At 45.0% G+C, this 27,939-nt stretch overlaps 2 protein-coding genes across 8 annotated transcripts in view; one reads left to right on the top strand and one right to left on the bottom strand.

The window, feature by feature from the left end:
* The window catches only part of DAP3 (death associated protein 3), a 41,307-nt gene extending 40,629 nt beyond the window's left edge, over positions 1–678 (bottom strand). The window contains exon 1 of one of the 2 annotated variants that reach the window (XM_054458891.2): positions 259–678. In XM_054458891.2, the coding sequence (XP_054314866.1) occupies positions 259–314 (56 nt within the window). In that variant the 5' untranslated portion in view covers positions 315–678. The remainder of the gene's footprint in view (positions 1–258) is intronic. The other variant, XM_054458917.2, reaches the window with a different exon arrangement.
* On the top strand, positions 604–27,939 carry YY1AP1 (YY1 associated protein 1). 6 transcript variants are annotated; one of them, XM_054458490.2, is made up of 11 exons: positions 604–819; positions 1,536–1,678; positions 9,265–9,305; positions 10,199–10,296; positions 12,944–13,142; positions 14,593–14,679; positions 16,650–16,821; positions 18,911–19,055; positions 20,592–20,742; positions 25,960–26,076; positions 26,489–27,939. In XM_054458490.2, the coding sequence occupies exons 1-11, from the start codon at positions 773–775 to the stop codon at positions 27,743–27,745; spliced, it is 2,457 nt and encodes an 818-aa protein (XP_054314465.1). In that variant the 5' UTR covers positions 604–772; the 3' UTR covers positions 27,746–27,939. The 6 variants fall into 6 exon arrangements, with proteins under 6 accessions (XP_054314465.1, XP_054314472.1, XP_054314537.1 ...); XM_054458497.2 differs by having other exon boundaries at positions 666–819; positions 20,652–20,742; XM_054458562.2 differs by having other exon boundaries at positions 715–819; positions 26,469–26,549.

A 27,939-nucleotide genomic window follows, 5' to 3' on the forward strand; every position in this document is an offset into this window, starting at 1 on the left:
TAGTAGAGACTGGGTTTCACCATGTTGGCCAGGATTGTCTCGATCTCTTCACCTTGTGATCCACCCACCTCGGCCTCCCAAAGTGCTGGGATTACAGGCGTGAGCCACCGCGCCCAGCCCTATCTTATTATTTCACACACCAACCCTGGAGGCATGTTTTGAGTTGCTTAATTTTTATGTACACTTTTTGATAAGGAACTACGAAAAATAACTTGCTTAAGACAAGGGAAACTAAGTCCAGAACTGAATGAGACGCACATGGTTTCTTCATCCTCCATCACCAGGCTGTCTAACGAGGCTGAAGTACCATCCATGAGTAGTGCGTCAAGGGCAAACAAACGTCATCGCATATGGACAGTGGTGTGAAATTCGAGAAATCCGAGGAGGGTTAACAACAACAAAAAGCACACCACCACGCCGATCTTCCTCGGGTCCCAGGTTGGCAACTCAACGCCCGGGAGGAATCTCCCCGGAGACGCGCCGGTCTACCGGCCTCACTCCCTACCTCCTGGAGGTCCGGAGTCCCGCTCCTTTCCCTCAGCGATACAACCCCCGTGCCGGTCCATTCCCTCACCGTGAGTCGAGGAGTAGTTCTCCAGACGAGGCGACCGACACACACTACCTGGGACCGGCTCCAAAGCGCCCGTCCTGCGACTGCGAGAAAGGGTCGGGTCATACGGCAGGAAACGACTCAACGCGCAGCCGCCGCGGCCTCCAACCACCGGCCGGCAGAGGGGCGCTAGGCCGCCCTCGATCCGCTCGCCGCGGTCCCATGGAGGAGGAGGCGAGCCGCAGCGCCGCGGCGACGAACCCAGGGAGGTAGGTTATCGTGGGACTCGGCCCGCCACCCTGGCAATTCCAGTCAAACGGCAAGCCAGACTCGCTTTGCCAGTCCCTTCCTCTCCTGCCCCTGCAGCCGCCAGGAATGGAATAGTCCCGCAGTGGGGACTGTCGGAGGCGCACGCGCGAGGGGTGGAGGGTTGGGGGCTGGCGGCGGCTGCTTTGGCGGCGGTTGGTGGCAGTGAGGGCGGGGAAGGAGGGGGAGGAGAGAAGAGGAGGTGAAAAAGGCTTGGGCTCGCGCCGCTGAAGGTACGCGTGAGGGCCGGAGCCGGCTTGACAGGGCCTGAGGGGGAGTGGGGGACTGGGCGAGGGGGTTCCCGTGGGTGAGCGCGTACGGGCTGGCTGGCGCGCGGGGCGGCCGAAGGTGGTGGTTGGTGGGAGCAGCCAGCAACGAGCCCGCAGACACTCGTACGCTTGCGGGCTGACGTGCGCGCTACATGGCCGGAGTCGGGCGGAGAGGGGGACCGTGGGGAAGAACGCGAGGAGGGAGGAGTGGGAGGTTGTGGGGGGTCGCTAGGCGCCCTTCGCTCCCTCCCTCTGGAGGAGCTGCCGCCGCCGCCGCCGCTCCCGCCGCCATTTTGGGTTCGCTTTGAGGAGGGGAGGCGATCCCAGTCTCGGTTGCGGGATCCGCCTCCCCTCAGTTTGCCCCCTTTAGCCCTCCACCTTTCCCTTCTCCTCTCTCGCATTGCCGCCAGTCAGCTTACCCGCTGGCCGCCTCCTGACAAGCGGGAGGGATCCGCCGTGGACCCAGGGAAGCGGAGGAGCCTGGCGGCCACCCCCTCTTCCCCACTTCCCTGCACTCTCATCGCTCTCGGCCTCGGCCTCGGCCTCCGACACGGTGAGTAGAACGATTTGGGCTGGCATTCGGGCCTAAGCACTCTCTCAGTGATTGAATCCTGGGCTTTCTGGGAGCCACTGTCATCTCCCGGACCTGGACCTCCGGGAGAGCAGTGGTGAAGATGGGGGAGGGGAGAGCAGGGAGGGGGATCCTGAGCCTACCGGGAAGTCCCTCCAGGCGGGGTGAAGGGGTGTCCCTGACAGGCGGACTCCCGGAGGGGGCTGGAAAGTAAGCGAGTGGAGGCGGAGTCGGCTGTGCCCCTGACAGGTTAGTCTGTGTTTGTAGGCATGATCGGAGCCTCCCCCATAGTCCAGTTTGTGTGTGTTTAATTAAGGGATTAGAGTGGTCGAGGACACGATCTTGAGAGGGGAGTTTCCCTGTGTGACAAGGTCTGTGGTGTCCCTGCCGCGTTGAACGGTATGTGGGAACGACAGGATGATCTCAGTGTTGTAAGTTTAATAAATGTCACTGGTTAGTTTGTACATGGAAGGAGATGTTTTTGGTCTAGAAGACAGATGGTCTGTTGGTGTGTAGCGGCTGTGTTGGTGTGTGTATGCGAGGATGGCAAGTGTTTCCGGAAGAGTTTGCCTTTATTTGTGTAAGTGTAATGGAGTTCCCCTTATATGTTAGCTTATTTTTTGAATAAATGTTGGGAGGTTCCTCGCAGGTTGATATGTGTGTGTATTTTAGGGATTGGGAGCCCCTAGTTACTTGTTGGGAAAGAGCGGCAAATGGTAGTGTTCTATACAGCATGTGTCTGTGAGGTCAGGGAGGGGAGAAACTTGGCATAGCCAGTTGTGGTCTTAAGAATAGTTTGTGCCTTTGATTAGAGTGAGTTGTGTAAATGTGAAGGGCCAAAATATGTTTTAACAGAATCATTGCTACAAAGCTGTAAAGAATGGGTGGCCTTATTTGTTGTCGCGGGTTTATAGTAATAATTTACAATACAATAAAGCTCTTTCAGTTTCTTTGTGATACTAAATCTCTGTGAAAATGATAGGATGCTTTCTTCCATTTTACAAAATAGGAAATTTAGGCATAAGGAGAGAACTTCTCCAAGGCCACATGTTAAATCGGTGACAAAGTTGGGACTGTAACTCCCATGTTTTCACTACTACTGCAGCAGTATATTCAGCATACCATGGTGCCTCAGGAAGTCTTTGTCGGCAAATCTGAGTATGCTGGAAAGATAGGAGCACATAAGACTGGTTGGATTGTATTTGGAGGAGACCGATTGTGTCAGATATGTATGTGGAACGTAGCTGTCCTTGCCGAGTCTGACCTGTATGAAATGCATATCCATGACTATATTATTTTGGATTTATGGAGGAAGCAGAGCATTTCTGACACTTGAGGTTGTATGTATGAGGGAGAAGGCTTTCACAGCTTAACTTGTACCAGAGCAGCTGCATGGGTGCTGACAGCTTAACTTGAAATCTGTGGGAGGAAGGATCCTTTTTCACTCAAACAAATACTACCATTCAATGAATGGTCCATGCCTTGGGGTGAGGATAATCAAGGTGTCTCTGTAAATAGCCTGGATGCAATATGAGGGGAGTTGTTTTGACAGTGGTAGGTATAAATTGAGGGAGGCAGTGTAGAATTAAAACCAGAGAACTGTTTTTGGGTTCTGGTAATTGTTAATATATGTGCCTGTGGATGTTGGAACTTCTTGGCTGGGCTGAAGGAATCCTTTGAAAGACTGATTTCGGCAGGTCGCGGTGGCTCACGCCTGTAATCCCAGCACTTTGGGAGGCCGAGGTGGGCGGATCACGAGGTCAGGAGATCGAGACCATCCTGGCTAACATGGTGAAACTCCGTCTCTACTAAAAATACAAAAAATTAGCCGGGCGTGGTGGCGGGCGCCAGTAGTCCCAGCTACTCTGGGAGGCTGAGGCAGGAGAATGGCGTGAACCCGGGAGGCAGAGCTTGCAGTGAGCCGAGATTGTGCCACTGCACTCCAGCCTGGGCGACAGAGGGAGACTCCATCTTCAAAAAAAAAAAAGACTGATTTCGTGTAGTAAGGATCCCCTCTATGAACTCTCTGTGAATATGAGGTAAGAATGCACGAACTAAGCCAAGTTAGCTGTATTCTTCTGGAAAATGGGATGTTTCTTGATAGGCTAAATTGGTGGTTCTTAAAAGTTTTTTGGGGTCGCTTATCCTTCTGAGAATCTGATGAAAGACACTGGGCCCTCAAGTTAGAAGATGAGCGTAAGCACAATCACATGATTTATATATATGATTTTAGGAACTTAAACTGTAATGAAATAGAGCCAATTTATATTTAGGTCTCATTTGAAAACCTTTCATTTTCATTGTTCGGGTGTGTGGATGTTAGTATGAGTTTAAGGTGAAGGAGTCACCTTATCATAAAAATATGATAGTATTTGAACATGTTGACAGGATCCATGTTTTTTATTTGTTCTTTTTATCATCTGCAAACTTATTTTTGCAGTGTTAGTAAATGACTCTGTATTTGGTAAAAAGGGAAGCTAATGTCGCACAAGTATCTATGGCTTTGTTCTTTATCAGTATCTTTTTGTTCTCAAACTCTGAGAAGCGTCTTTTTTTCAGTTTTGGATTGGGCCTGAGGTGATTTGAAGCTCCTATCTTGGAGTTTAACTTAGTTATAACAAACACTGAGTTAATCCTATGCAGGAGACACCAAGATAAATAATATATGGTCTCTGTGCTTGAGGAGACGCTAATTTTCTGTGGTTGAAGAGATGCTGTGAATTGTATGATGGTGGCAGCTCTCAAAAGGACAAGGAAGAGGGAAGCATGTTCCTAGAAGTTGAAATTTTATTACCCAATTGCAAAGACTTTTTGTCACTACTTATTCTTAGGAATAACCATAAAGTGTTTATTTTATTTTGTATGGAACTTTGTACTTTAAAAAAATATGTTTTGTATCATTTGGTGTTTTTGTATAAAGGAACTGTTGGTTTGAAAAGAAGGTAAACATCATTTATATTCCTCACCTTGTTTTGGGATATATTTCTACAGTGAGTTTATGTAAAAAGGTCTTAATGTCATTTTTGGGTATACATACATGTAGAAAGGCCTCCTGATATAAAATCCAGTAGCTATCTGACAGACTACCCATTAATTTAGTACTAGAACTTAAAAATAATTACTGTACTTTTAAAAGAACAAGAAATTGGTCAGGTGGGGTGACTCACACCTGTAATCCTAGCACTTTGGGAGGACGAGGTGGACGGATTGTCAGAATGTCAGAGCTCAGAAGTTCGAGACCAGCCTGGGCAACACGGTGAAACTCCGTCTCTACTAAAATACAAAAAATTAGCCGCATGTGTTGGAGTGCACCTGTAGTCCCAGCTACTCGGGAAGCTGAGGCACGAGAATTGCTTGGACTGGGAGGGGGAAGTTGCAGTGAGCTGAGATAACGCCACTGCACTCCAGCCTGGGCATCAGAGCAACACTCTGTCTCACAAAAAAAAAAAAAAAAGAGCAAGAAATTTTAAAAGGTGTTTTAATAGGACAGATTATAGGATTTAGTGAGATAATGGAGAAGTTTTAGGAAAAATGGTCTGATAGTCCTTTCTCTCTATTGACATGGCCCCTGTATAAGAATGCTATGTAAATTTGTGAAAAGTTTAATGTTTTCTCTAATTTTTAATGGGTAATAGGTTCATGGTGTTATTTTTCTCAAAACGTACATGTGATATGTGTGTAGTGTGCATATATGTGTATACAATTTCTTTATTTTTTTAATTGAGATTAGGTCTCGCTATGGTTTTTTGTTTTTGTTTTTGTTTTTGTTCTTGAGAGAGAGTTTAACTGTTGTCGCCCAGGCTGGAGTACAATGGCACAATCTTGCCTCACTGCAACCTCTGCCTCCCAGGTTCAAGTGATTCTCCTTCCTCAGCTTCCCAAATAGCTGGGATTACAGGCGCGTGCCAACACGCCCTGCTGATTTTTGTATTTTTAGTTGAGACAGGGTTTCCCCACGTTGGCCAGGCTGGTCACGAACTCCTAACCTCAAGTTCTCCACCCGTCTCAGCCTTCCAAAGTGCTGGGATTACAGGAGTGAGGCACTGCACCTGGCCCAGGTCTTGCTATGTAGATCAATCTGGTCTCAAACTCCTGGCCTCAAGCCATCCTCCTGTCTTGGCCTCCCAATTTGCTGGGATTACAGATGTGAGCCAGCATGCCCAGCCCTTTTTACCTGCTTACCAAATCCAAGACTTTCTCCAAAATGAACTGGAATAGCCCTCTTACTGTGTTAATTTTGCCTTGGTGGGGAAGCCTAAGTCTTGGAACTACATTGGGGTGGTTATGACAGTTCTCTTTTTAAAGCTGATCAGTATTTCAGTATTTCACTTGGTTTTTTGTTTTGTTTTGTTTTGTTTTGAGACGGAGTCTTGCTCTGTAGCCTGGTTTGGAATGCAGTGGCAGGATTTCGACTCACTGTAGCCTCTGCCATCCGGATTCAAGTGATTCTCCTGCCTCAGTCTCCTGAGCAGCTGGGTTTACAGGCACGCACCACTACACCTGGCTAATTTTTGTATTGTTAGCAGAGACAGGGTTTCACCATGTTAGCCAGTAGCCAGGCTGTTCTCGTACTCCTGACCTCAAGTGATCCACCTGCCTCGGCCTCCCAAAGTGCTGGGATTACAGGTGTGAGCCACCGCGCCTGGCCAAACCTATCTCTTTCATTAAACCACCTCATTTTGGTTCAGAAACAAGACTGCCATGTATGTATTTAATGCTTATTATGTGCCAAGCACTATTCCAGGTACTAAGATACAGTGATGGACAAAACAAGTCCCTTCTCCTCTATCTCAGGACTTAATAATTTGGGCATTTTCATTTTCCAATATAGGATCTTTCAGTACTGGTATAGGATTCCTGAAGGAATTCCTGAAATATAATTATTTTTCTGCTAGAGCAAATCAATTTTGTTTTTGTTTTTGTTTTGAAATGGAGTTTCGCTCTTGTCGCCCAGGCTGGAGTGCAATGGCTCAATCTCGGCTCACTGCAACCTCCGACTCCCAGGTTCAAGCGATTCTCCTGCCTCAGCCTCCCAAGTAGCTGGGATTACAGGCATTAGCCACCACGCTAGGCTAATTTTTGTATTTTTAGTAGAGACGGGGTTTCACCAGGTTGGCCAGGCTGGTCTTGAGCTCCTGAACTCAGGTGATCCGCCAGGCTTGGCCTCCCAAAGTGCTAGGATTACAGGCAGGAGCCACCAAGCCCAGAAGAGCAAAATTCTTCTGTTGACAAAAATTTCTTTCCTCTGAGGAAGAGACACTGTGTGCCTGTGTTTTATCCACGAATTCCATTGGATAGTTTGTCTTTTGGGATATCAGTGGATTAAATCCTCCATTAAGAATCAAAGTACGTGGCTGGGCACGGTGGCTCATGCCTGTAATCCCTGCACTTTGGGAGGCCGAAGCGGGTGGATCACCTGAGGTCAGGAGTTGGAGACCAACCTGGCCAACATGATGAAACCCCATCTCTACTAAAAATACAAAAAATTATCCAGGTGTTGTGGCGGGTGCCTGTAATCCCAGCTACTCTCGAAAAAACAGAAACAAAAACTCTAACATGTAGAGTATGTAGATGTAGAGACAAAAGTAAAATGATTGTTGAAAAAATGTCTATTTTTTATCTTCTACATAGCTTTGTGTGTCAGAGATCAGAACACTCATTTTACATGATATCAAGAACCAGAATGCTAGATAGCTAGAATGGTCGTTAACTTCCTAGATATCCATTGTAGAGGAACACATAAGGTAAAACAAATGAATAAAAGTTAAAAAAAAATGAGATATCCAAAGATTTGAAGCTCTTTACCCGTTAACATGATTATCATTTTGACTTTGAAAATTTGTAGAGCAAGAGTCAGAACTCAGAACAAAGATCTCTGAGGAAATAAAAGATCAAGCTGCCTCCTAATTTCTCATTTAGTCTGTCATTGGGCATTGTCAAACTGTCAAACTATATTTAGAGATTCTGGTTTTCATCTGGAGACTTAATGAGTTGTGTAATATCTTGAATACACATATAAGATCTTGCCAGGTGGGGTGGCTCACGTCTGTAATCCCAGCACTTTGGGAAGATGAGGTGGGAGGATCGCTGGAGCCCAGGAATTCGAGACCAGCCTGGGCAACATATCACATAGCAAGTCCCTGGCTCTATTAAAAAAAAAAAAAAAAAAATCCTCAATGTAGAACTTTAAATTTATCCTTACGTGTTACATCCAGTTGATTTGAGAAAATATGATTTTGAATTTTCCATCAATTGGATTAGCAGTCCCTTTCAGCTTTACAGCTTTACGTCATCTACAGATTTGTTAAGTATGTTCTCTTGGTCTTCTGATTCACTGATGGAGTTTTTGAATAGGTCGGGTCCAAAGATAGGGTCCTATGAAACACTGTTGGAAACTTGTCTCTGTCTTTCTGTCTCTTTTTTTTTTTTTTTTTTTTTTGGAGACAGTGTCTTGCTCTGTCGCCCAGGCTGGAATGCAGTGGTACAATCTCAGCTCACTACAACCTCTGCTTCTTGGACTCAAGAGATTCTCTCACCTCAGCCTCTCAAGTAACTGGGACTATAGGCATGCGCGACCAAGCCCAGATAAATTTTTTTTTTAGAGATATGTTGACATTTTGCCCAGGCTGGGAGACTTGTCTCTTGATTCCATTCAGTATTGTGTGGGTTCGGATAGGCCATCTAATTGTAAAATCAATGGGCCGGGCGTGGTGGCTCATGCCTGTAATCCCAGCACTTTGGGAGGTCGAGGTGGGCCGATCACCTGAGGTCAGGAGTTTGAGACCAGCCTGACCAATATGGAGAAACCCCATCTCTACTAAAAACACAAAATTAGCTGGGCGTGGTGGTGCATGCCTGTAATCCCAGCTACTTGGGAGGCTGAGGCAGGAGAATGGCTTGAACCTGGGAGGCGGAGGTTGCAGTGAGCTGAAATCGTGCCATTGCACTCCAGCCTGGGCAACAAGAGCGAAACTCCGTCTCAAAAAAAAAATCATCTAACTCACATTTTCTCTTTGTCATCTTCCTGTTGGAATTTAAGCTTCATGAGATTACAACTCTCTCTCTCATTCTCTCATATATCCCAAGCATCTAAAACAGGGATTGAAACATAGTAAGTACTCAATAAATGTTTTTGAATAAATGAATGAAGGATAGCTGGGCGTGGTGGCTCATGCCTGTAACCCCAGCACTTTGGGAAGCCAAGGTGGGTGGATCACTGGAGCTCAGGAGTTCAAGACCAGCTTGGGCAACATGGGGAAAACCCATCTCTACAAAATATGGAAGAATTAGCCGGGCATGACAGCACACTCCTGTTGCCCCAGCTACTTGGACGGCTGAAGTGGGAGGATCACTTGAGCCTGGGAAGCAGAGATTGCAGTGAGCCGAGATCAAGCCACTGCCCTCCAGCCCGGGTGACAGAGTGAGACCCTGTCTCAAGAATAAGAATAGATATGAAGAATTCGTCAGATGCCTTGTTGAAAACATCATACATTGTCTACATGGAATTCCTCCTTATTGTAAAATGAATCTAATTTATACCAACAACATAATGTTTGGCTTTTTTGCAGAAAAGGAACCAAATGAGCTGATGGAAGATCTGTTTGAAACTGTGAGTAATGATCCTCAAGTGAGAACATGGGATTGTAAGTTGGTTCTCCAACAAAATGTGTCCTTTGGTCTCTGTGATGCTCCCTCTGGAAGAGGGACTGAACCAATTCTCCTTTTAGTCTACCTGGGAAGGAATATAATGACAAGGGAAATTTGCTGACTGCTAGACTCTTGATTATCCACATGTAGGTTATTCTTACTAAAATTTTCCTTGAAGCTTTTTTTTTTTTTGAGGCGAAGTCTTGCTGTGTCACCCAGGCTCTGGAGAATACAGTGGTGAAATCTCAGCTCACAGCAGCCTCGACCTCCTGGGCTCAAACAATTCTCTCATCTAAGCCTCCTGAGTAGCTGGGACTACAGGCACACACCTACAGGCCTGGCTAATTATTTTATTTTTTTGTAGAGACAAGGTCTTGCCATGGACTCATAGGCTCAAGTAATCTTCCTGCCTCAGCCTCCCAAAGTGCTGGAATTGTAGGTGTGAGCCAGCACATCTTGCCCCTTGAAAACTTTTGGTGGCTTCCCCTACTGTCATTTGGTGTGTCCTTAAAGATTGCCAACTAGTTTTAAAGTATTTTGCACACAAATAATTAACCTTTTCCATAAATTTGTCTGAAAAGATATTTCTGTTTAAGAAATTGATCATTTTGAGTTACCCTAGCTCTGTGCTTACTGATACAAGTTGACTGGTTGAGTGACTTCTTTCCTGGCATAATAGTCATTCCAAATGTGGGTTTGTGGGAGTCCTGAAGTGAGAAAGGTTCTGATGTAGGCTCTTTCTGGGTGCCAGCATTATTAAAGTCTTGTTTATAGTTTTCACTTTTCCTTCCCAACACTGGAGCAACATTCAAAAGCCCATTCCCCAGGAAAACCCTCCCTTTCCTTTGCCCGCAGTTCCAAGATGAGATGGGATTCTCCAACATGGAAGATGATGGCCCAGAAGAGGAGGAGCGTGTGGCTGAGCCTCAACCTAACACCCCTCAAGCTCTACGGTAGGCTAGTTGAAGACCTTGAGATTTGGAATAGAGGAAAAGTTTATTTCTGAAAAGGTTTTCAGAAGTTGCAGTTAACAATTTTTCATCCCCAGCCAGCTTCTGTTACTGATGTAAGGATGCAGAACCCTGTCAGGAGTTAGGTGTCAAGTGAAGTCTCCTTGTTATGGGGCAGTGCAGCTGTAAGCCAAGCTGTATCTGTTTGGGAAGGGAGAAAAAACAGTAGCTGGCATCCATATCCACTTCTCCAGGTGAGTGGTGCTGGAGAGGTATGTAGGACTCTATGTGGCCAGCCACACAAACTACCCCATATTGTAATATCCAGTCTGTCCCTTTTGTTCTTTTTATGTGCCATTAATATCTGCTAAATGTGACTGAAAATTTGTTAGTCACCTAGGCATTAGTGGAGCAAACCCTGAAGCACCTGCAGTAAGGAGTCTGAAACATATGTGCTGACCTTTTTGCCTGAAGTTGGCACTTGTGTTACATCATCCAGAAAGTAGAGGCTTTAACTTTTTCCTCATTTTGTGGTGGATTTGCGTCTGCACTTTATTCTGTTGTAGCAGCATATAATCATTAGTTGGATGGCGAGAGGTCAGGATGCATTTTGTGCCATAAGTGGAACAAAGCAAAGAGAATAGACCCTGTAATTAGTCCTGGGTTTGAACTTAACAGCATTACTAAGCAGAGAGCTTGGGTTCCATCTGAAAGCTGGACCTTTAAGGATTTTCCAGTTTAGTGAAAAAAAGATAAGATATGCCAACCAGCGTCTTAAAAACTAGAGCTACTAGTCATTCTCCAACAAATATCACAATACAACTACATCAAAAATCTCAAGATCGCTAAGTCAGTATTTGACCCATTATTTTAATTTATAGTTCATAGAACAAAATTCTGGTATAGCAGAATGGAACCATTCATCCTGGGAACGTATAATGGGATTTGATTAATAAACATTTTGGTTTTGCTGATCAACTCTTTATAACTTCTTAAAATTTGGAAAATATAGAACTAATTTAAAATTCCTGTTAGAATCCAGTTACCTTCTGGTATTCAATGGAATATAGTCATATATCATCTCATGGTCATACCCTCTGTGAAATCTATCATTAAACGATTCATCATTGTGTAAACATTGTAAAATGTACTTACATAAACCTAAATGGTTTAGCCTGCTGCATACCTATTGCTCCCAGGCTACAAACCTGTACAGTGTGTTACTGTACTGTACTGAATACTGTAGGCAGTTGTAACACAATGGTAAGTACATATGTATGTAAACATAGAAAAGGTACAGTAATCTTATGGAGCCACCTCTGAATATGTGGTTCATTATTGACTGAAACATTATGTGGCACATGACTGTACTTGGGCAGCTGCTGCTTCTCTTTCGATTGCAAATACAAACCTGTTTTAATCTTTGACTAAATAAAAATCCCTCTGTAAGTCCATAGAGAGTAAAAACATCTTAAAACACAATAAGGAAGAGAGAGGAGAAAAAGCCAAAACAAAAACTCTGGGGCTTCCCTTATCAGTTATCTAAATAATACTTGTTAAAACTAAGTTCAGGCTATGTTTCCATTTTCTCCTTTTTTATGCTTCTTCTCTTCTGTTCCTTCAGTGGTGGTAGAGTGGATGTTAAAATTTTCAGTTCTCAGTAAAGATCGTATAGACAGTCCCACAGTCTTCAGGTTTTTACTCTGTGCTACCCAAACCCACAGTAAATACTATAAAAGAAAACTTATTCAAACATAATCTTTATCTGCAAAAACTATTGAAAAATGTTACCATTTAACTATTGCTGTAATATAGGGGGTTCCTTGAAATATGATAACCTGCTTGGTATAGCTACTTCAGCAGATCTTATCCTGTTGCGTAGGGTATCAACATAAGCTTAATCACTTAGGTATATTATTCTCCCTTTATTTCTTTCTATGTAAACGTAGAAAAAGTATAGTAATCATACAAAGAACTGACATGCTAGGTATTGGAATTTTTGCCTCAGCCCTGCAAACAATCTTTCAGGAGGGTATGGGTGGGAAGTTAGGGTTAGGAACCTTGGAAGAGGAATTTAAAGGGCTAAAAGAAGATAGCCTTCATGGATAATATTTGAACTAACTTCTCAGTTCTGTCATTTGAACTACCGTGTGCTTCAGTTATTTTGGTATATCCTTTTCCTGCTTCATGCTAGAAAGTCTTTGACTTGTTAAGAAAGCAAGGCAGTGCAGCCTGAGTAGATAGGATAATGGGACAAGCTGGACCTGGGATGGGAGTAACATCCCAGGGAGTAACAAGTAATGAGAGAAGAAATGAGAATGATGAGTTCCCACCAGCTCCTTGGCTGCTTTCTTACCCATATATTTCTCTGTCCCTAGATTTTTGTTTAATTTTTTCTTCATTTGTATATTATTTGGAAGAGGAATTGTAGAGGAATGGGATGGGGTGTAATACAGAATCATATTTGATGCATGCTAACTACTTTGGGAAGAGATTTGTGTAAGGCTGGGAGTTTGAATGTTGGCTAAAGTGAAAAGGGATTAGTAGGGAATGAAAATTGTTCAGGCTCTTTGCTCATCATTGGAAAGAATTGGATGTGTTGTGGACCTAGGAAAACACTCAAATTCAGTCATCCCCCTGTTTGGGATAGGTTTGAGGAACTACTGGCCAACCTACTAAATGAACAACATCAGATAGCGAAGGAACTATTTGAACAGCTGAAGATGAAGAAATCTTCAGCCAAACAGCAGAAGGAGGTAGAGAAGGTTAAACCCCAGTGTAAGGAAGTTCATCAGACCCTGATTCTGGACCCAGCACAGAGGAAGAGACTCCAGCAGCAGATGCAGCAGGTAACACTTTCCTTGGTCATATTAATATTGAATTATACCAAGGCCTAACTCTGAGGCTTTGGTATAATCTAAAATTAACAGTTTTGTAAATGTCAGAGATAGTTACCTTACTATGTATTAAAACCGTAGTATCTTCACATCAGTTAGGAGCTTGAGAAGTCATCATGTTCGTGTCCTGTGGCTCAGGGAAGAGAGCACATAAGGACCCTAATAGTATTTGGAATTACAGATTTCAAAGGGTCCTCAGTAATCTATTCTGAAATTTAACCTTCACTGTGACAAGTAGTTTTTTTTCCCTTTTCCCTTTTCTTTTTTCTTTTTTTTTTTTTTTGAGACGGAGTCTTGCTCTGTCACCCAGACTGGAGTACAGTGGCTCAATCTCAGCTCACTGCAAGCTCTGCCTCCTGGGTTCACGCCATTTTCGTGCCTCAGCCTCCTGAGCAGCTGTGACTACAGGGACCCGCCACCACACCCAGCTAATTTTTTGTATTTTTAGTAAAGACAGGGTTTCACTGTGTTAGCCAGGATGGTCTCGATCTCCTGACCTCGTGATCCACCCACCTCGGCCTCCCAGAGTGCTGGGATTACACGCGTGAGTCACTGCGCCCTGCCTTTTCCTTTTCTAATCTCAGTTCCTCCTCTGTTTTGAGGTTAAACTTCCTCTGGTTCTGTCATTTTGTTCAAGGGAACATGTCTGAGAAATTTATGCCAGGATCCCATGTTGTTCTCATACTCTTTCCAGAAAGCAAAATTTGTGTGATAAAGTTGCAAACATCTTAGTTAATGTCTCTCTGGGGGCTGGGTGCAGTGGCTCACACCTGTAATCCCAGCACTTTGGGAGGCTGAGGTGGGAGGATTGCTTGAGCCGGGGAGTTCAAAAGCAGCCTGGACAACATAGTGAGACTCTGTCTCTACAAAAAATAAAAATAAGGCCGGGCACAGTGGCTCACACCTGTAATCCCGGCACTTTGGGAGGCCGAGGCAGGTGAATCATGAGGTCAGGAGTTCAAGGCAAGCCTGGCCAACATGGTGAAACCCCGTCTCTACTAAGACAAAAAATTAGATGGGTGTGGCGGCGGGCGCCTGTAATTCCAGCTACTCGGGAGGCTGAGGCAAGAGAATCACTTGAACCTGGGAGGCAGAGGTTACAGTGAACCGAGATCACGCCGTTGCAATCCAGCCCAAAGGTCAGTGCGAGACTCTGTCTAAAAATAATAATAATAATAAAAAATTAGCCAGGCATTGTGGTCACAGCTACTTGGGAGGCTGAGGTGGGAAGATTGCTTGAGCACAGGAGGTTGAGAGGGCATTGAGTCATGGTTGCACCACTGCGCTCCAAGCTGTGTGACAGAGCAAGACCCTGTCTCCAGGGGAAAAAAAAAAATATCTCTGGGCTCCTGAAATGGCAGTGTCATAACATATCACTGCATTATTTTCTTTCTCTCCCCAGCATGTTCAGCTCTTGACGCAAATCCACCTTCTTGCCACCTGCAACCCCAATCTCAATCCGGAGGCCAGTAGCACCAGGATATGTCTTGTAAGTTTCCAAATTGCCGTAATTCTATAGACTAGAATATAAAATTAGCTTGGCAGGTTATTTCTCACAGTTATTCTCTCGGGTATTTTTGATTGCTGTGGCTTCCTATGTTTGCTGAGTGAACATAAGCCACTGATTCACATGAAAGGACAAAGAGTGTATTCAATTTTTTTCTTTTCTTTTTTGAGACAGGGTCTTGCTCTTTCACCCAGGATGGAGTGCGGTGGCACAGTTTCAGTTCACTGCAACCCCTGCCTCCTGGGTTCAAGTGATTCTCCTGCCTCAGCCTTCCAAGTAGCTGGGACTACAGGCAGGCACCACCACGGGTAATTTTTTTTGTATTTTTAGTAGAGACAGGGTTTTGCCATGTTGGCCAGGCTGGTCTCGAACTCCTGACTTCAAGTGATCTGCCCACCTCTGCCTCCCAAAGTACTGGGATTACAGCCATGAGCCACTGCACCTGGCCTGTCCTTCTGATATTTTTATTGGGTCCTCCTCCTCATCTTTAGATTCACCTGACTTCTTAGGTTTTTGGTACGGCTATTCATTTCATAGATGTTGAGGCTGGGCGTAGTGGCTCACACCTGTAATTCCAGCACTTTGGGAGGCTGAGGTGATAGGATCACTTGAGCCCAGTGGTTCAAGAACAGCCTGGGCAATATAGTAAGACCCGGTCTGTGGGTTTTTTTTTTGTTTTTTGTTTTTTGTTTTTTAATTTAAATAATAAAGTAAATATACATATAGATGTTGAATTCATTATCCATTCATGAAGCTCAATATTAGTGTTTTATGTGTAGAGCTAGTTTTGCTCATGATGTTTTGAGGTATTTTGAGCTTTTAAATTTGAAATTTGGCCAGGTATGGTGGCTCATGCCTGTAGTCCCAGCACTTTGGTAGGTCAAGGTTGGAGGATTGCTTGAGCCCAGGAGTTTGAGACCAGCCTGGGCAACATAGTAAGACCCCATCCCTACCAAAAAATAAAAAATAAAAAAATTAGCTGGGGATGGTGCCGAGTGCCTGTAGTCCCAGCAACTTGGGAGACTGAGGTAGGAGGATCACTTGAGCCTGGGATGTTGAGACTGTAGGGAGCTATGCTTATATATCACTCCAGCCTGGGTGACAGAGTGAGAACCTGTCTCACAAAAACAAAACCAAATTTTACCTCATAAAAATTGCCTCAAACTTTTGGACAGGTAATGATAATACTCTCAGCTTCTTCCGTAAGTCTTCTTTGGAGTTTGAAGAGTACATTTGCTAGTATTCTAAAACTTGCTTGGTAATCAACAGGATGTCTTCATCTCTTACTGTATTCAGAGGAGGATGAGGAGTACTTGGTTGTAGGCATTATTCTGAGACCAAAAGATAAAACAATTTTAAAAGTAATGGTCCTGGCCGGGTGAGGTGGCTCATCCCTGTAATCCCAGCACTGTGAGAGGCTGAGGCAGGCGGATTGCGAGCCCAGGAATTCGAGATCAGCCTGGCCAAGATGGCAAAACCCTGCCTCTACAAAAAATACAAAAATTAGCTAGGTTTGGAGGTGTATGCCTATAGTCCCAGCTTCTCAGGAGGCAGCAGTGGGAAGATGGCTTGAGCCTGGGAGGAGGAGTTTGCAGTGAGCTGAGATCATGCCACTGCACTCCAGCTTGAGCGGCAGAGTGAGACCATGTCTCAAAATAAATAAATTAATTAAAGTAATAGTCCCCATTCTTGAGACTCTTAATTCCAGCTTGGGAGCTAGACCATGTATTCCTTAGTGAGAAACAGTTTAAAAATAAAACAAGAATATAATCCCTGAATATCTGGGAACTCAGGCGTAATCTTAACAGTAGTTTATTGTGAAAGACTTGATGATGATTTTTACCTGTTTTTATCCTGTAGTAGGAAGGTCAGCTTCTCATTTAGATTCTGAAGGCTACTGGTATTAATTGTCTGGAATTGTCTTAGATCTTCCTTGTGTCCTGTTTTCCCAGAAAGAGCTGGGAACCTTTGCACAAAGCTCCATCGCCCTTCACCATCAGTACAACCCCAAGTTTCAGACCCTGTTCCAACCCTGTAACTTGATGGGAGCTATGCAGCTTATTGAAGACTTCAGCACACATGTCAGCATTGACTGCAGCCCTCATAAAACTGTCAAGAAGACTGGTAGGAGACAGATGTGTCAGCTTTAAGTTTTTACTTGTGGTGAGAGGTGCTGGGAATCTTATCCCATAGATAACTTCCTAGGATACTTGCCTAGGAACGGAGGACACAGGACATTTGTAATTTCTTTCTTCTCTCTTTTATCCTCCCTTTGTACTCATTATCCAAGTTCTAGAATTACATGATAATCTCTGGGCCTGGGTAAGGCGTGGAGGCAGTGGACAGTATAGGAATATGGGAGGTAGAGATCTGAGGCTCAGTGCTAAGAACTGGACTACAGCAATATGAGGGGTAAGTATTAGGAGTCAGATCAAGATAAACTGGGGCCTGGTAAAGATGAAAGTCAGGTGGTAAAGTTTGGTCATGTTTAGCTTTTTACTGTCTTCATTAAGGTCAACTAACTTTATTTACCGAGTGACTGCAGCGTAGGTGATATCTCCATTCTGAATGAAATGTTGACTTGCAAGTTAGGCGTAAGTTAGAGATTGTACATTTGCCATGTTCAGTATTTTAAAGAAATTTGCCGGTTTAGATTCTACCTTGCATTGGTTTAGTATTTTTTGAGAAAATATTTGCTATTTACTTAAGCCAGATATTTGCTTCTGATTTGTTTGCTGATTTAGCAAATTAGTTGTGGTTTGTTCTGGATTTGGGTTTGTCTTTGGATTCTATTTTAAATCCCTGAGTCTTATCATTAAATTGAATATAGTTGAATTTAAGTGTACTATATCATAGACACAGATCCCAAACTACTTTAATAGATACATTAAATGATATGAAATGGTAATGAAAACATGATTTAATACCAAATTATAGTATTATCTTACACATCTAGTGTCCTGTGTTTTTCTTCTGGGGATATAAAAATGACACTTACGGAAGGAGAAATATGGATATAGTAGTTTTGTCTTTAGAAATGCAGAGGTGCCTAAAATTGAGAGGCTGAGAGAGGGAGACAGAAATGAATGAGACTGAATTGTCTCATTCCTTTTATGGTTCTTTTGTTCCCAACCTCAGGAGGAATCTGGGAGAACTTAATGAAATTTAAGAAAGAATCAAATAAAAGTAAAATTTGGAATACCAGATTTGTGAGGGAGATTAAAGAAGTTGGAATCTTTTTTCTTTTTTTTTTTTAAGATGGAGTCTCGCTCTGTCACCCAGGCCGGAGTGCAGTGGGATGATCTCGGCTCACTGCAACCTCCGCCTCCCAGGTTCAAACAATTCTCCTGACTCAGCCTCCCAAGTAGCTGGAATTACAGGTGCGTGCCACCATGCCTGGCTAATTTTTGCATTTTTAGTAGAGACGGGGTTTCACTATGTTGGCCAGGCTGGTCTTGAACTCCTGACCTCAGGTGATCCACCTGCCTCGGCCTCCCAAAGTGCTGGGATTACAGGTGTGAGCCAGCACGCCTGGCCTGGAATCTTATCCTGGAAGAAAAAAGCATTGTTGAAGGTCTATTATCTTTCAAAGATTTAAAGGGGAAAGGAGGTAAAACATTTTTGAGCGTACACTATGTGACAGGTATTACTAGGTACTTTTTAAATGGTTGTTTTACTTAGTGAATAAAGTGTTACACGTAAGAAAGAGTAAGAGAGGCCGGGCGCCGTGGCTTGCGCCTATAATCCAGCACTTTAGGAGGCCGAGGCTGTCGTATCACAAGGTCAGATCAAGACCATCCTATCTACAGTGAAACCCCGTCTTTACTAAAAATACAAAAAATCAGCTGGGCATGGTGACAGGCGCCTGTAGTCCCAGCTACTTGGGAGGCTGAGGCAGGAGAATGGCCTGAACCCGGGAGGCGGAGCTTGCAATGAGCCAAGATTGGGCCACGCACTCCAGTCTGGGCAACAGAGCCAGACTCCGTCTAAAAAAAAAAAAAAGTCAACTTTCATTGCCAGTGAATGGGACTTCCTTTAGATGTAATGTTAGTTGAGGAAAGACTGTGGGAACTCTTTGGGGAATGGTAGGCAGATGGGAGGGAATCAAGTTAGATAAGGACAGCTCTACCTAAATGCAAAAATGCCTTCACAGGCTTTTTGAAGCCCTCTTTTTTCCTAGAAGTTGATTTATCAGAGATTTATTTTCTTATAGCCAATGAATTTCCCTGTTTGCCAAAGCAAGTGGCTTGGATCCTGGCCACAAGCAAGGTTTTCATGTATCCAGAGTTACTTCCAGTGTGTTCCCTGAAGGCAAAGAATCCCCAGGATAAGATCCTCTTCACCAAGGCTGAGGACAAGTAAGTGTTTACTCTGGGGGATCAAATATCCCAAGGAGAAGACGTAGTGCCTTTGAGGAGTTTAGGGGAAGTAAGACTTGTATAATAAGACATGGACACAAAAGGAAAAGCAGTATAGATGAGCAGAGTCCTCTAGAACGTGCTTGTTTTGGCAGTGCCAAATACTGCTTTTTGGGGGATGTCACACACATTTTTAAAATGTTTTAGACTGGACATGGCAGCTCCTACCTGTAATCCCAGCATTTTGAAAGGCCAAGGCAGGAGGTTCGCTTTTATAATGTTATTATTTGTTTAGAGACAGGATTTTACTCTGTTACCCAGGCTGGAGTGCAGTGTTGCAATCACAGCTCACTGCAGCCTCGAACTCCTGGGATCAAGCGATCCTCCTGCCTCAGCCTCCGTGGAGTAGCTGGGACCACAGGCATGTGCCACCATACATGGCTAATTTTTTTTGTACAGGTGAGGGTCTCTCTATGTTACCCAGGCTGCTCTCGGACTCCTGACCTCAAATGATCCTCCCACTCCTGGCCTCCCAAAGTGCTGGGATTACAGGCATGAGCCACCATGCCCAGCTAGATTGTGAACATTTTTATGGCCCTTTGTGTGTATTGCCACACGGTTATCAGCAAATATGTATATATGTAACCATGATTATATATATTATGTTAGAGGATAGTATTGGTGCCAGTTTAATTTGTCTGACAAGGTACCTATTATTCATTTTATATTTGTTTCATTAGAATCATTCTCCTTCCCATGTATTCTCTTTGAACTTCCTTTGTGTTGTTAATATACAGCTTATCATGATCTGACATTTATTAATGATTTATGACTAGTTTCTCTTGCTCCTACTTAATTGTGAAATGAACTATTTGATTCTTATTCATAGTACTTAATCACTACTCACTAAATACCTGAAATTTTCTACTGAGTAGTCACCAACTTGTACAAGAATTAGTTGTAGAAAAAGTAGATTGGCCAGCAATGGTGGCTCACACCAGTAATGACGGCACTTTGGGAGGCCGAGGCAGGAGGATCACTTGAGGCCAGAAGTTCAAGATCAGCCTAGGCAACAAAGTGAGAACTGGTCTCTACAAATAATGAAATAAAACATTAGCTAGGCATGGTAGCAAACGTTTATGGCCACAGATACTCGGGAGGCTGAAGTGCGGGAATCGATTGAACCCAGGCATTCAAGGCTGCAGCGCACTGTAATCATGCCACTGCTCTCCAGCCTGGACAACAGAGCAAGACCCTGTCTGAAAAAAATGAAAAAGTAGATTGGGCCACACGCCATGGGCTCATGCCTGTAATCTCAGCACTTTGGGAGGCTGAGACTGGAGAATCGCTTCAGCTTAGGAAGTAGTGGCTGCAGTGGGCTGCGATCGTGCCACTGCACTCCAGCCCAGGTGACAGAGTGAGACCTTGTCTTAAGAACAAATAAGAAAAAGTAGATTGTAAAATGTGTTAGTCTGGGGAGGCCCTTTAGAAGGAAGGACTGTGAAGTGAGATTTAGTGTTATTGCTCCTTTCTCAGTTTGTTAGCTTTAGGACTGAAGCATTTTGAAGGGACTGAGTTTCTTAACCCTCTAATCAGCAAGTACCTTCTAACCTGCAAGACTGCCCGCCAACTGACAGTGAGAATCAAGAACCTCAACATGAACAGAGCTCCTGACAACATCATTAAAGTGAGTGTTTCCTGCATCTATCCAGGCACCTCACCAATACGTATCTGTTCTTTTCTCTTGTTATTCTCAAAGAAAAGAAGAACCTTTTTTTATCTAAAGCTAATTTTTCCTACTTATACACTAGATTAATTCCCCCGTTGCCTATTCAGGGACAGTTGATTCATTCATTACGTTCCTCTGGAGTATCTTCATCCTCTTGAAAGATTCCACAAATCCATGTTTCCCTGTAATAATTCTCTTTCTTGAACATTTCTAGAAATGGTATGCAGTATTCCACTTACATGCTTTGGGTTTTTGTTTTGTTTTGTTTTTTTGGTCAGACATAATCTTGCACTGTCACCCAGGCTGGAGTGCAGGAGTATAGTGGCATAGTCTTGGCTCACTGCAGCTTCCGCCTTCCAGGTTCAAGTGATTCTCCTGCTTCAGCCTCCCAAGTAGCTGAGATTACAGGCGTGCCCACCACGCTCAGCTAACTTTTTGTATTTTTAGTAGATACGAGTTTCACCATGTTGGCCAGGCTGGTCTTGAACTTCTGACCTCAAGTGATCCACCAGTCTTGGCTTCCCAGAGGCTAGGATTACAGGCATAAGCCACCGTGCCCAGCCTATATACTTTTTCTCAATTTTGTGTTTGTTTGTTTGTATGTATGCATGTATGTGTGTGTGTGTGTATGTATGTATGTATGTATGTATGTATGTATTTATTTATTTATTTATTGAGACAGAGTTTTGCTCTTGTCGCCCAGGCCTGGTCTGTATACTTTTTCTCAACTCTTTTTACTTATTGATGGAGTTTCGCTCTTGACCCCCAGGCTGGAGTGCAATGGCGCGATCTCGGCTGACTGCAACCTCTGCCTCCTGGGTTCAAGCGATTCTCCTGCTTCAGCCTCCCTTGTAGCTGGGATTACAGGCCCCCACCACCATGCCCAGCTGATTTTTGTATTTAGTAGAGTTGGGGTTTCATCATGTTGGCCAGGCTGGTCTTGAACTCCTGACCTCAGGTGATCCATCTGCCTCGGCCTCCCTAAGTGCTGGGATTACAGATGTGAGCCATTGCCCCCAGCCTTCTTTTTTATTTAGATATTTATTTATGGTTTTTTTTTTTTTTTTTTTTTTTGAGACAGGTTCTCACTCTGTCATCCTGGCTGGAGTGCATGGGTACAATCATAGGTCACTGCAACCTCAAATTCCTGGGTGATCCTTCCACTTCAGCCTTCCAAGTAGCTTGGACTACAGGTGCATGCCGCCACGGCTAGCTAATTATTTTATTTTGTGTGAAGACAGGGTGTCATTTTGTTGCCCAGGCTGGTCTTGAAGTCCTGACCTCAAGCAGTCCTCTTGCCTCAGCTCGGCCTCCCAGAGTGTTGGGATTACAGGCGTGAGCCGTAATGCCCAGTCTTTGGTTTCATTTTGTTTTTGTATTTTTCTTGACCCCAGCTCTACTAAAAATACAAAAAATTGGCTGGGCATGGTGGTGGGCGCCTGTAGTCCCAGCTACTAGGGAGGCTGAGGCAGGAGAATGGCGTGAACCCGGGAGGCGGAGCTTGCAGTGAGCCGAGATCGTGCCACTGCACTCCAGCCTGGGCAGCAGAGCCAGACTGCGTCTCAAAAAAAAAAAAGATTTTAAGGACTGTATAAATGCTCTTCACAGCTCAGCTATGTTACTGTGTTACCTTGCCTTTCCTGCTGAACATTTTGTTTCCCAGATCATCTTCTTTCAGTGTGTTCAGGCATTCTAGATATTCTGTCACTTTCATCTTGAAGAAATTGCTCCCTGAGCCCTCTGACACTATTCCAGTCTAAGCGTGTTGCTCTCCATGTTGCTGCACTGATGTCTTCTTGGGCTTTTTCTTCACCATCATCCCGGGAATTCCTTTTGCCTCATACTGTGTTAGATCCTCTTATTTCCTGAATTCCACATCTTTGCTTTTGCATTACTTCTTTTTTTTTTTTTTTTTTTTTTTTTTAATTTGAGACACTGAGTCTTACTCTGTCCCCCAGGCTGGAGTGCAGTGGCATGATCTCAGCTCACTGCAACCTTGGTCTTGGTCTTGAACTCCTGACCTCAGGGGATCCACCCGCCTCAGCCTCCCAAAGTGCGGGGATTACAGGCGTGAGACACCACGCCTGGCCTTGTTTTTTGTTTTGTTTTGAGACCGAGTCTCGCTTTGTTGCCCAGGCTGGAGTGCAAAGGCGCCATGATCTTGGCTCACTGCAACCTCTGCCTCCCGGGTTCAAGCAATTCTCCTGCCTCAGCCTCCCGAGTAGCTGGGATTACAGGCACATGCCACCACGCCTGGCTAATTTTTTGTATTTTTAGTAGAGACGGGGTTTCACCATGTTAGCCAGGTTGGTCTCGATCTCCTGACCTCTTGATCCACCCGTTTCGGTCTCCCAAAGTGCTGGGATTACAGGTGTGAGTATTACTTCTTTACTTTAGTGGAACACATTCTAGCAGCATTTTTAAAAAAAGTTTTTTTCTGAATTTTAAAAAATTGAGGTGGGGGGTGTCAGTTTTTTGCCCAGGCTGGTCTCAGACTCCTGGGTTCAAGTGATCCTCCTGCTTCAGCATCCCAAAGTGCTGGGATTATAGGCATGAGCCACCCTGCATGGCCCCATTCCAGTAGCATCCTGAGGGAGAGTGCTTGGGAAGGGAATTTTCACATTTAAACCATCTCCTGGGCCGGGTACGTTGGCTCACGCCTGTAATCCCAGCATTTTGGGAGGCCAAGGTGGGCGGATCACGATGTTGGTAGATCGAGACCATCCTGGTAACATGGTGAAACCCCGTCTCTACTAAAAGTACAAAAAAATTAGCCGGGCGCGGTGGCGGGCATCTGTAGTCGCAGCTACTCTGGAGGCTGAGGCAGGAGAATGGCGTGAACCTGGGAGGCGGAGCTTGCAGTGGGCCGAGATCTCGCCACTACACTCCAGCCTGGGCAACAGAGCGAAACTCTGTATAAAAAAAAAAAAAAAACTCCATTCATGGTCTTTTGATTGTATCAATGTCAGTTTCCTTGTTTGTTGTTGTTGTTGTTTGTTTTTTTTTCTTTTTTTGAGACAGAGTCTCACTCTGTTGCTCACTGCAGCCTCTGCCTCCTGGGTTCAAGCGATTCTCCTGCCTCAGCCTCCTGAGTAGCTGGGATTAGCCACCACACCCAGCTAATTTTTGTATTTTTAGTAGAGATGGGGTTTTGCCATGTTGGCCAGGTGATCTCAAACCCCTGACCTCAAGTGATCTGCCCGCCTCGGCCTCCCAAAGTGCTGGGATTACAGGTGTGGGCCACCATGCCCGGCCTGTCCATGGTTCTAAGGCACACGTGATAAACCTTATTCTTCTGCAGAAATAATTTTTTTTTTTTTTTTTTTTTTTTTTTGAGATGGAGTCTCACTGTCGCCAGGCTGGAGTGCAGTGGCGTGATGTCGGCCCACTGCAATTTCCGCCTCCTGGGTTCAAGTGATTCTCGTGCCTCAGCCTCCCGAGTAGCTGAGATTACAGGCACGCGCCACCACACTTAGCTAATTTTTGTATTTTTAGTAGAGATGGGGTTTCACCATGTTGGCCAGGATGGTCTTGATCTCCTGACCTTGTGATCTGCCTGCCTCAGCCTCCCATAGTGCTGGGATTACAGGCATAAGCCACCACACCTGGCCAGAAGTAATTTGTGTTTAAGTTTTAGTTTTGTGTCATTTTTCGTGCACATCTTTGTACTTTTGTTGGGGAACGGGCCGGGGTGTCAGGGTTGGAGTCTTGCTCTGTTGCCCAGGCTGGAGTACAGTGGTGCAGTCTCGGCTCACTGCAACCTCTAATTCCTCGGTTCAAGCGATTCTCCTGCCTCAGCCTGCCAGGTAGCTGGGATCACAGGCGTGCACCACCACACCCGGCTAATTTTTTTTTGTACTTTTATTAGAGACAGGGTTTCGCCATGTTGGCCAGGCTGGTCATGAACTCCTGACCTGCAGTTATCCACCCTCCTCGTTCTCCCAAAGTGCTGGCATTACAGGCATGAGCCTCCATGCCCAGCCCTTTGTACGTTTTTTAATGTTATTTGTCCACTTGACTGTCTCCCACTAGTCTGTAAGCTCCATGAGAGCAGGAATTCCTTCCCTTATGTGTGTGCTTAGCTTTTAGCACAGTGCCTAGGATATAAACAACATCCTATATATATGTTGGATGAACAGATGCTTATTGTCAGTGGTTTAAGTTCAGTTCTTTTTTTTTTTTTTTTTTTTTTTGAGATGGAGTCTCACCCTGTTACCAAGGCTGGAGTGCAGTGGCATGATCTTGGCTCACTGCAATCTCCACCCTACCACCCCCACTGCCGGGTTCAAGCAATTCTTTTGCCCCAGCCTCCCAAGTAACTGGGATTACAGGCACCCACCACCACACCCAGCTAATTTTTGTATTTTTAGTAGAGATGGAGTTTCACCATGTTGGCCGGGCTGGTCTCAAACTCTCAATCTCAAGTGATGTGCTCACCTCAGCCTCACAAAGTGCTGGGTTTACAGATGTGAGCCACCATGGCCAGCCTATTTACTCTTAAAACTGAACTGCCTCAGTCTTTTTTTTTCCTTCCCTTCTGATGCCCTTCACACCATCATTTGCTTAAAGTCTTTGATGTGTCCATTTTATAGATTACGATGCTGTCTGCAGCTGTTGAGCAGGAACAAATCTTACATAAGATTGCTCTTAGTATCTGCTTCCTTTTCTCTCTGTGACCTAAACTCTCCCCTTCCTGGCAACCAGAATGGAGATCATCAGTTAGAAAATATTGAATAGGGCCGGGCGCGGCGGCTCACGCCTGTAATCCTAGCACTTTGAGAAGCCGAGGCGGGCGGATCACGAGGTCAGGAGATCGAGACCATCCTGGCTAACATTCCAGAGGCTGAGGCAGGAGAATGGCGTGAACCTGGGAAGTGGAGCTTGCAGTGAGCGGAGATGGCGCCACTGCACTCCAGCCTGGGTGACAGAGCAAAACTCCATCTCAAAAAAAAAAAGAAAATATTGAATAATTATAAAATCTTTAAATAGAGATTAGTTTAATTTGAAATGTACAAGTATTCAGCATATGCTATTTATATATGTGTGTTCATGGATGTTTGTGTATGTGGTCTTGTGTGTGTTTCTCTTGATCCACCACCCACCCCATTCACCAGCCTGACAGAGGACAGTGTTTCCAGAAGGAATGTAATTCATGCGCATTTTTTTCATGTTAAGTTTTATAAGAAGACCAAACAACTGCCAGTCCTAGTAAAATGCTGTGAAGAGATCCAGCCACATCAGTGGAAGCCACCTATAGAGAGAGAAGAACACCGGCTCCCATTCTGGTTAAAGGTACAGCCCTCTTCCTCGAAGTCTGTAGGAGGCAGAAGGTCACTGAAAGTTCTGAGAGAATATCAAGGGCTTCCTTAATCGTCTAATGCTTTAGTTGTAGAACTAGGACTTCAGAAATCTTCCTCATTCACCTTTCTTCCCTTACTTTTCTGCCCTTCTCCGGGTGATTCTACAACAATCACCTTCTCTGGGTGATTCAAAATAATGGGTAAAATGGTAATTTGCTAAAAGAAATTCAGAGAAGAGTTTCTAAAGTATATAATTGGACTGTGGTCTTTGTAGAAATTTGATATGCAGAGTCCCTTCTTGGAAAGATGCCTTGAGCTTGTCTCAGGTCCCTAAACCTAGAAAGTACTATTCTTTTTCCCAAATTCTGACATGTGCTGGATCAGAGTGTTCTCGTTTCCAATAGGCCAGTCTGCCATCCATCCAGGAAGAACTGCGGCGCATGGCTGATGGTGCTAGAGAGGTAGGAAATGTGACTGGAACCACTGAGATCAACTCAGATCAAGGCCTAGAAAAAGACAACTCAGAGTTGGGGAGTGAAACTCGGTACCCACTGCTATTGCCTAAGGGTGTAGTCCTGAAACTGAAGCCAGTTGCCAACCGTTTCCCCAAGAAGGCTTGGAGACAGAAGCGTTCATCAGTCCTGAAACCCCTCCTTATCCAACCCAGCCCCTCTCTCCAGCCCAGCTTCAACCCTGGGAAAACACCACCCCAATCAACTCATTCAGAAGCCCCTCCGAGCAAAATGGTGCTCCGGATTCCTCACCCGATACAGCCAGCCACTGTTTTACAGACAGTTCCAGGTGTCCCTCCACTGGGGGTCAGTGGAGGTGAGAGTTTTGAGTCTCCTGCAGCACTGCCTGCTATGCCCCCTGAGGCCAGGACGAGCTTCCCTCTGTCTGAGTCCCAGACTTTGCTCTCTTCTGCCCCTGTGCCCAAGGTAATGCTGCCCTCCCCTGCCCCTTCCATGTTTCGAAAGCCATATGTTAGACGGAGACCCTCAAAAAGAAGGGGAGCCAGGGCCTTTCGCTGTATCAAACCTGCCCCTGTTATCCACCCTGCATCTGTTATCTTCACTGTTCCTGCTACCACTGTGAAGATTGTGAGCCTTGGCGGTGGCTGTAACATGATCCAGCCTGTCAATGCGGCTGTGGCCCAGAGTCCCCAGACTATTCCCATTGCCACCCTCTTGGTTAACCCTACTTCCTTCCCCTGTCCATTGAACCAGCCCCTTGTGGCCTCCTCTGTCTCACCCTTAATTGTTTCTGGCAATTCTGTGAATCTTCCTATGCCATCCACCCCTGAAGATAAGGCCCACGTGAATGTGGACATTGCTTGTGCTGTGGCTGATGGGGAAAATGCCTTTCAGGGCCTAGAACCCAAATTAGAGCCCCAGGAACTATCTCCTCTCTCTGCTGCGGTTTTCCCCAAAGTGGAACATAGCCCAGGGCCTCCGCCAGTCGATAAACAGTGCCAAGAAGGATTGTCAGAGAACAGTGCCTATCGCTGGACCGTTGTGAAAACAGAGGAGGGAAGGCAAGCTCTGGAGCCGCTCCCTCAGGGCATCCAGGAGTCTCTAAACAACTCTTCCCCTGGGGATTTAGAGGAAGTTGTCAAGATGGAACCTGAAGATGCTACAGAGGAAATCAGTGGATTTCCTTGAGGCAGGAGAATAGAGTCTGGAGACTGGGAGCCTTCACTTCAGCCTCCGATTGGTGGTGCATAGGGTGTAACCAATAGGAAACCCCTAAAGGGTACTTAAACCCCAGATTTTGCAACTGGGGCTCTTGAGCAGCTTGCTTTAGCCTGCTCCCACTCTGTGGAATATACTTCTGCTTCAATAAATCTGTGCTTTTA

Source organism: Pongo pygmaeus, chromosome 1 (assembly GCF_028885625.2).
Source record: "Pongo pygmaeus isolate AG05252 chromosome 1, NHGRI_mPonPyg2-v2.0_pri, whole genome shotgun sequence".
In the NCBI taxonomy this organism is placed as follows: domain Eukaryota; kingdom Metazoa; phylum Chordata; class Mammalia; order Primates; family Hominidae; genus Pongo; species Pongo pygmaeus.

Excerpts from the sequence above, each read along its gene's own strand:
- YY1AP1 (XM_054458490.2), top strand. The coding sequence starts at position 773 with ATGGAGGAGGAGGCGAGCCGCAGCGCCGCGGCGACGAACCCAGGGAG. Across the intron at positions 9,306-10,198 it reads TGGAAGATCTGTTTGAAACT|TTCCAAGATGAGATGGGATT; the intron begins GTGAGTAATGAT and ends CTTTGCCCGCAG. Across the intron at positions 13,143-14,592 it reads TCCAGCAGCAGATGCAGCAG|CATGTTCAGCTCTTGACGCA; the intron begins GTAACACTTTCC and ends TTCTCTCCCCAG.